The sequence below is a fragment of the Solanum verrucosum genome, unplaced genomic scaffold (genome assembly GCF_900185275.1).
Source record: "Solanum verrucosum unplaced genomic scaffold, falcon-dt-bn FXZP01000261.1, whole genome shotgun sequence".
Classification (NCBI taxonomy): domain Eukaryota; kingdom Viridiplantae; phylum Streptophyta; class Magnoliopsida; order Solanales; family Solanaceae; genus Solanum; species Solanum verrucosum.
This window is the reverse complement of record NW_026019969.1, coordinates 10,865,707-10,874,189: the sequence shown is the minus strand read 5'-3', so window position 1 is coordinate 10,874,189 and position 8,483 is coordinate 10,865,707. Positions and strand designations below refer to the sequence as shown.

The following is an 8,483-nucleotide window of genomic DNA, read 5'->3' as shown; positions in this document are numbered from 1 at the left end:
TGACATGAAATAATAAAAAAAAAAGAACCAGATAATAAAAACATACCTGGGTAATGTAGATCTGGAAATTGCAGGAGCAACTTTTCAATAGAAGACGACTATAATCATATATTCGGCTGTGAATTATACATAATTTTGTTTTTACCCCATTTATCATCATCATAATCATACATTCGTCTAATATTAGAAAAATTTAGTTGAGTGATACCAATACTAAAAGAACGATCCAGATCCATATGTATCAGAAAATAAAGAAGAAAAAACATAAAATTGAGGAAGACGACCATGGAGGAGACGCCTGTAACTATTGCGTTGTTTGAATTTGATTGACCGGAGAGAGAATTCTTTTGAAAATCAAATTGATATGCTAATTGTAACTGATAAGATTGTGGAGTGAAATTAGGGAGAGATTAAAGGAGTGAAAAAGGGAAGGGAAATCGTGGGTTAAGATTGGGATACTTGTGTATCTTGAGATTTTGGAAAAAATAAGGAATTTTAGAATTTTTTTTAAAATAGTAGGGAACAATGGAAAATATAAAAAATAAAAGTGTGTACATAGGTAATTTATCATATAATTAATCCAAAATAAAAAAATCCTAACACATATCTATTAATCCTCGCGTGAAGCGCGAACATGTTCCTTAGTTCCAATATAATAGGGGTGACTCAATAGAATGGATGGTCTAAAGCCAAAATTTAGAAAAAGAGAGATACATTTAATTAATATATTTTATACATTTTATTCTTGTAAATTCTATAAAAATATTATAATCTATTCTAATTTAATAATTAATTTTTCTTTTTCAATTGACAACATTACCTTTCTTGTAATATTTTGTAGGAAAATAATAAGCATATATAAATTATAGTACGTTACATAACAACACAAATGTTTAAATCTCTTTTATTGATTATAGTTTTGAAAACTTTTTCATTAGAATCAATTATTATATAAACTATCAAGATTATTCTAAACGTATTTAAAAATAAAATTAAGACTTCACTTTATTGAATATATCAATTAGATTGTCATTTTTTACTTATATAATATTTCATAATACATTAAAATACAAAAAATCAATATTATAGTGATTGTTATCTTTAGAAGACATTCAAAGTTACAATATTTTTTAAAATTTAATTATTCTATAATCTAATTAGTTTGAGCTTGAAATGTTTAATAAAACATCTCAAAAGAATTGAAGACAATCTTACAAAGTCAATATTAAAACATGGTTGATTGAATTTAAATTGAAGTGAATTAGAGAAATAAAGAAATAAAAAGTAACTATAATTTTTGATTATGTAGGATTTTTAATTATAATTACATCAATAATAAAATATGTGCATAATAATTAGTAAGAGATGTCATGGGTGTTCCAGGAAAATGTAAAGGATGCAGCAGTATGCCCTTGTGAGGGCTATCTGTAACAAGGAAGAGATTAGAAAGAAATTAGCGTAATTAGTGGTGTTGTCACCCATTTTGTATCCTCTAGTCATTAATTCTGAAGCTCTCACCCTCTGTTTTGACATTTGCTAGTTTTTGTTGGTGTCATCGAGTTATTACGTACACACCGAAATGAAGATTTGTGGTAAAAAATGAATACTTTTCAAATAAATAAATCAGTTGCCAGCATAACCTATATGCTTGTGACAGGTTCAGACTATTATGTAATTTAGGTAATCTACATTGACTTTTAAGTAGCAGCTGTAATTTAGTTTGATGAGAAATTCAACTAACTAAGGTCCCTGTCTAACAAACAAAATCCAAAAAGTCCATATTGCATGCATTTTTAAAAACCTATATAAAGCAACAGACTTGAAGCCAATGCCACATCCGAAACTCTTGCACACCCACATATTCTTTAATCTTCTAAGATTTGCAGAAAAATGGCTCAGCATTACCACTTATCCTCTCTTTTACTACTTGCATTTCTCAATTTATTCTTCATTTATGGCAACATAACTGAAGCGACTGCACGCCACCTTCTAGAGACCCCCCTCCCTGAGATTCCTAAACCAGAACTCCCCAAAGTCCCAGCCTTGCCAAAGCCTGAAATCCCAACTGTGCCGAAGCCTGAGCTTCCAAAACCTGAGATCCCTAATGTTCCAAAGCCTGAGCTACCAACTTTCCCGAAGCCCCAGTTACCAACTTTGCCAAAGCCAAAGATGCCTGAGATTCCCGCAATGCCAAAACTAGAGTTTCCTCCCTTGAAAAAGTCAGAAGTGCCAACTTTACCAAAGCCCGAGCTACCGAATGTGCCAAAGCCAGAAATCCCAGAACTACCAAAGCCAAAGGTCCCAGAACTTCCAAAGCCAAAAGTACCAACTATGCCAAAGCCTGAAATCCCAGAATTACCAAAGCCAAATGCCCCAGAGCTTCCAAAGCTAAAAGTCCCAACAATGCCAAAGCCTGAAGCACCAGCTATGCCCAAGACTGAAATCCCAGAACTACCAAAGCCGAAAGTCCCAGAGCTTCCAAAGCTAAAAGTCCCAACAATGCCAAAGCCAGAAATCCCAGAACTACCAAAGCCAAAACTACCAGAACTTCCAAAGCCAGAAGTACCAAAGATGCCAAAGCCTGAAATCCCAGAACTACCAAAGCCTAAAGTCCCGGAGCTTCCAAAGCTAAAAGTCCCAACTATGCCAAAGCCAGAAATCCCAGAACTACCAAAGCCAAAACTATCAGAGCTTCCAAAGCCAGAAGTACCAAAGATGCCAAAGCCTGAAATCCCAGAACTACCAAAGCCAAAACTATCAGAACTTCCAAAGCCAGAAGTACCAAAGATGCCAAAGCCTGAAATCCCAGAACTACCAAAGCCGAAAGTCCCAGAGCTTCCAAAGCTAAAAGTCCCAACAATGCCAAAGCCAGAAATCCCAGAACTACCAAAGGCAAAACTACCAGAACTTCCAAAGCCAGAAGTACCAAAGATGCCAAAGCCTGAAATCCCAGAACTACCAAAGCCTAAAGTCCCAGAGCTTCCAAAGCTAAAAGTCCCAACTATGACAAAGCCTGAAATTCCAGAACTACCTAAACCAACTCTTCCTTCACTTTCTCCACCATACAAACCCCCTACTCCTTGAGTAAATTATATGCTACTTTCACTCTATTAGAAAGTACTCAGCTGATATTTTGCGATTTCCATCTCAGTCTGTGAAGTTTGCCACCTGAGCTGTGACATGGATATAGTATTGGATACTTTCTGCTACGAGTTGAAATTGTAATTCTTTTATAGAAGTATTTGAATTGGATGTACCGAGTTTGTCGTGTTATTATACTATATGAATGTTTTATGTATTTCTATATATACAGTGTAATAAAACTTTGATATATGTTACTTTGGTTTAGTTCCTATCATTTGCCATCTCTGCTTTTGCTCGATCGTTGTTTGTCCATTCTTTCCCTCACTGTTTTTTCCTTCCTAATTTATAGTAACCAATTTCTCCATTACATTTCAAGAGTATGGAATAAAGGATGAATTAGTATATTTAAGTGCCACAAAATGGAGTGGACTCACATTTTTAGTGTAGAACCAAATTGGTGATTTAACTAATTTGCTTTTTGTTCCATTCATCCTAATTAATGCACATTAAATGGATTCAATTACCTCTGTTTCACCTTCTCCAAAAGAATGATAAAAGCAATTTATGCTTCATGTATGATTAGTTAGCTGGTGCAACTACACGAGCCACCTTCTGGAGACGCCATTCCCTGAGATCCCTACACCAGAATCCCCAAATATTCCAGCCTTACCAAAGCCTGAAATCCTATATTATACCAATACGTGAAGTATTATCTATTTCCAACGTTCCAAAGCTATATGAATCCGTGGCGTAAGCAACGTTTTTTGTAGGCAGGGTCCATATTTAAAGGAGCAAACAAAGAATAAATATTGTAGCGACATCATATTAAAAATATTAGTTTATTACTATACTTTGCTTTAACGAGTTTTCATTTTTTAAATGTATTCATGACAGCATTAAAAATAGTGTCTTACGGTGAAAACCCCATCAACCACTTAAAAGATCATTATTCATCTGATTTTACAAGTCAATCTTAATCACCTTCATCACCGAGAAAGCAATACGCCAAGTCTCAAGTAATTGGACCGGGTAGTTTTCAAAATTAGGATTTTACAAGTGGTGAAATAATTGAATCCAAGTAGCGTTTATAGTTATTTATTGTCCCTTTCATACACAAAAGTTGATGTGTTCAAGTAGTAAAACCCAAAAATTTAAAATGAAAGATTGCAGTACTGAGTAACTGTCGAAGTTTATTGGCGAAGTTAGGTGCTTTTGCCAGCGAACCAATTACAGGCAATCTTTGGGAAGTGGTGTCATTTGTTTTTATTAATCCTAAAGCTCAAAAGAAACTCTAAAGTAATAACCTTTCTATTTTGTAGTTTTTGTCGATATCGTTGAGTTATTATGTACACACCACACCAGAATGAAGATTTGCGGTAAAAAGTGAATATTTCTTCACTTTTCAAAGAAATGAAATCAGCTAAGCTAAGAATTTTTATCAGGTTACCAGCATAACCTATATGCAAGTGACAGGTTTAGACTATTTTAAGTAATTTAGGTCATCTAAATTGACTTCTGAAGTACCAGGCTGGAGGCTAATTAGTTTGATGAGAAATTCAACTACTCAGGTCCGTGGCTAACAAACAGAATCCTGAAAGTCCTTGTAATTGCATTCTTGAAAACCTATATAAAGCAACAGACATAAAGCCAATGTCACATCCCAATCACATTGAGTCTTACACATTATTCTTCTTTTCGCTTCTACAATCTGCGTAAAAATGGGTCAGCATCACCACGTATCCTCCCTCTTACTACTTGCATTTCTTAATTTATTCTTCATTCATAACAACATAACTGGTGTGGCTGCACGCCACCTCTTAGAGACGCCCGTCCCTGAGATACCTAAATCAGAACTACCGAAAGTTCCAGCCTTGCCAAAGCTTGAAATCCCAACTCTGCCGAAGCCTGAGCTTCCAACCATACCAAAGCCTGAGATCCCCGCTGTTCCAAAGCCCGAGCTACCAACTGTCCCGAAGCCTGAGTTACCAACTTTGCCAAAGCCTAAGATGCCAGCTATGCCAAAGCCTGAATTACCGACTTTGCAGAAGCCTGAGATTCCAGTTGTGCCGAAACCCGAGCTTCCTTCTATGCCAAAGCCTGAGATTCCAACAATGCCAAAACTCGAGTTTCCTTCCTTGAAAAAGCCAGAAGTTCCAGCAATGCCAAAGACTGATCATCCAACTATGAAAAAAGCAGAGATTCCAACTATACAAAAGTCTGAATTACCAACTTTGCCAAAGCCTGAGATCCCAGCTATACCAAAACCCGAGATTCCTACTGTGCCGAAGCCTGAGATTCCAACAATACCAAAACTCGAGTTTCCTCCCTTGAAAAAGCCAGAAATCCCAGCAGCGCCAAAGACTGAGCTTCCTCCAGCTATGCCAAAGCCTGAAATCCCAGAACTACCAAAGCCAAAAGTCCCCGAGCTTCCAAAGCTAAAAGTCCCAACTATGCCAAAACCTGAAATTCCAGAACTACCAAAGCCAAAAGTCCCTGAACTTCCAAAGCTAGAAGTACCAACTATGCCAAAGCCTGAAATTCCAGAACTACCAAAGCCAAAAGTTCCCGAGCTTCCAAAGCTAAAAGTCCCAACTATGCCAAAGCCTGAAATCCCAGAACTACCTAAACCAACTCTTCCTTCACTTTCTCCACCGTACAAACCTGCTACTCCATGAGTAATTATGTGCTACTTTCACTCTATTATAAAGTACCCAACTGATGTTTTGCCTCAGTCTATGAAGCTTGCGACCTGAACCATGACATGGAAATAGTATTGGACACTTTCTGCTAGGAGTAGAAATAGTAATTCTTCTATAGTAGTGTTTGAATTGGATGTACCATGTTTGACGTGTCATTATACTATATGAGTGTTTTATGTACTTGTTATAAATATAAACTATGATCTATGTTATTTTGATTTAGTTTGTATCATTGGTAAGCTTTGTTTTTGCTCATTCCTTATCTGTTCACTCTTTCCCTCTAGTTTTTTCCTTTCCTAACCAATTTCTTCCATTACATTTCAAGAGTATGGAATAAGGATGAATTAGCATAATAAGTTATAGTACTAAATTGATGATTTAGCTATTTTTGCCTTTTGTTTCGTTATCCTAATGCATATTAAATGGACTCTGTTACCTCTATTTCGTCTGCTCTTAAAGAAAGATAAGAACAACTTATGCTTGGCCTGTTAGCTGGTGCAACTGCAGCTTCTATCTAGAGAGGCCATTCCCTGAGAGTCCTAAATTAAACCAGACAGAATCCGCAAATATTTCGGCCTTAGCTTCTTGAAGCCTGCACCTCTAACCTTATACTATATACTCAATAAGCGGTGTCTATATTTAAAGGAGTAACAAAGAACAAATATTGTAGCCACGTCATATTAAAAGATATTAGTTCATTACCATTATTCTCTTCAACAAGTTTTGTTTTTTTCATAATAGTATTATTGTTTTCACAAGGTTAAAACACCAAACAACCATTCAAAAACTCATCATTCATTCGATTTCACAAATAATCTTAATCAATATCATCCCTGAGAAAGCAATACGCAAGTCCAAGTAATTGTACCCAATAGTTTCCAGAGTTCAGGTTGTTTACATGTGGTGATCAAATAATTGAATCTGAATAGCGTTTATAGTTATTTATTGTCCCTTTCGTACAACAAAAGTTGATGTGGCTAGATGATTTAGTTTAATTTTTCCTTACAAAAGGTAGAAAGTCATATCCATTGAACCAGGCATCACTTTTTTTTAAGCAGTAAAACTCTAACCGTGTGAAGTTTGCTGGCAAAGTTAGGCGCTTTGCCAGAACCAACAGGCTACGGGAAGTGGTTTCATTTGTTTTTTTTTTTATAATGAAAAACTTTATTTTGCATACATGTCTTTAATAAAATTCCTGATGAAGATGTCGGAAGCCCTTCATCCTACCTATATCCGCCCCTATTAATGCTATTCTTTCAGTATTAACTTTTTTATATGAATTTGATATACTATTCTTTTAGTATTAATTATTTTTTCTTTCTTGGAGAATTGTATTGATATTTTGTGGTATAATGTGAATTCAGGACTTTTCTCTTTTCAAGAAAATGAAATAAGCTACTCTATCCGGTCCAAAATAATGTCATTAGCTAATTTTACCATTTAAATATTGACAAAGTACCATTTAATTAATGTCATTAGCTAATTTTAGTGGTGTAACACCCCCAAAAAATTCATTTATATTTGGACAGGAGGGAGTAATAAAGAAAGGATTTCTATCAGGTTGCTAGCATAACGTATGTGTTTGTGAAAAGTTTACACTATTTTGTAATTAGGTCATCTAGATTGACTTTTGAGGTACCAACTAGAAGCTAAGTGGATGAGAAGTTCAACTACACAATCCTTACTTAACAAACAAAATCCAGATGTCCATTTTAAAACCTATATATAGCAACAGAAATAAAACCAATGCCACATCCGAATCACATTTGAGTCTATACACATTCTAAGATTTGCAGAAAAATGGCTCAGCATTACCACCTATCCTCTCTTTTACTACTTGCATTTCTCAATATATTCTTCATTCATGGCAACATAAGTAGCGTGATTGCACGCCACCTCCTAGAGACGCCCGTTCCTGAGATACCTAAACCAGAACTCCCAAAAGTTCCAGCCTTGCCAAAGTTTGAAATCCCAACTGTGCCGAAGCCTGGGCTTCCAACCATACCAAAGCCTGAGATCCCCGCTGTTCCAAAACCCGAGCTACCAACTTTCCCGAAACCTGAGTTACCAACTTTGCCAAAGCCTAAGATCCCACCTATGCCAAAGCCCGAGATTCCTGCAATGCCAAAACTAGAGTTTCCTCCCTTGAAAAAGGCAGAAATTCCAGCCGTGCCAAAGACTGAGGTTCCTCCCAATAGCGAAGCTAGGATTTTTAATAAGGGGGTTCAAAATCTAAAGAACTAAACACACGGACTAATCGAAGGGGGTTCAACATCTACTATATATACATAAAAAATAATTTTAATCATGTATAAATAGTAATATTTTCTGCCAAAACAGAAGTATGGATTCTAGCCTATTATTTATTGTTATTTTAGTGATCTTTTTACACAAACTCTGCGCCAAAATTACTAGGTTCGTATGAATCTAGTATTTCGTGCTGCATTTGCCCCTTCATGCTTTGTCACCTGGAAACTCATGATTTGTGCCATCAAAAGTGACTCCAGCCATTCCCGAAGCTCAAATTTAAGACATCTGATTAAGAATTAATAAATATTTATTCTCTCCACATCTCTACCAGAACGCTTGATGATATCTTCGTAGTAGCTACTCTTTCTGTCACTATTGTTCCACACAAAGCCTAATTTTGTCTGCAATCAATATAAGTATAGTGTATATTAGACTTTTTATTATATTAGA

General features: G+C 35.7%; 3 protein-coding genes across 3 annotated transcripts; all 3 read left to right on the top strand.

Moving 5' to 3' along the window:
- The first annotated feature begins 1,860 nt into the window (after positions 1-1,860).
- LOC125815017 (protein PELPK1-like) lies at positions 1,861-3,084 on the top strand. The gene has a single exon (XM_049494434.1). It carries the CDS (start codon positions 1,891-1,893, stop codon positions 3,082-3,084), a length of 1,194 nt encoding a protein of 397 aa, XP_049350391.1. The 5' UTR covers positions 1,861-1,890.
- A 1,718-nt stretch (positions 3,085-4,802) lies between these two features.
- LOC125815016 (protein PELPK1-like) lies at positions 4,803-5,759 on the top strand. Its single transcript, XM_049494433.1, has one exon. The coding sequence runs from the start codon at positions 4,803-4,805 to the stop codon at positions 5,757-5,759; it is 957 nt and encodes a 318-aa protein (XP_049350390.1).
- A 1,824-nt stretch (positions 5,760-7,583) lies between these two features.
- Positions 7,584-8,027, top strand: LOC125815015 (protein PELPK1-like). Its single transcript, XM_049494432.1, has one exon. The coding sequence runs from the start codon at positions 7,584-7,586 to the stop codon at positions 8,025-8,027; it is 444 nt and encodes a 147-aa protein (XP_049350389.1).
- The last annotated feature ends 456 nt before the right edge of the window (positions 8,028-8,483 follow it).

What these genes read in the sequence shown, in the direction of transcription:
- LOC125815017 (XM_049494434.1), top strand. Translation starts at nt 1,891, where the DNA reads ATGGCTCAGCATTACCACTTATCCTCTCTTTTACTACTTGCATTTCTC.
- LOC125815016 (XM_049494433.1), top strand. Translation starts at nt 4,803, where the DNA reads ATGGGTCAGCATCACCACGTATCCTCCCTCTTACTACTTGCATTTCTT.
- LOC125815015 (XM_049494432.1), top strand. Translation starts at nt 7,584, where the DNA reads ATGGCTCAGCATTACCACCTATCCTCTCTTTTACTACTTGCATTTCTC.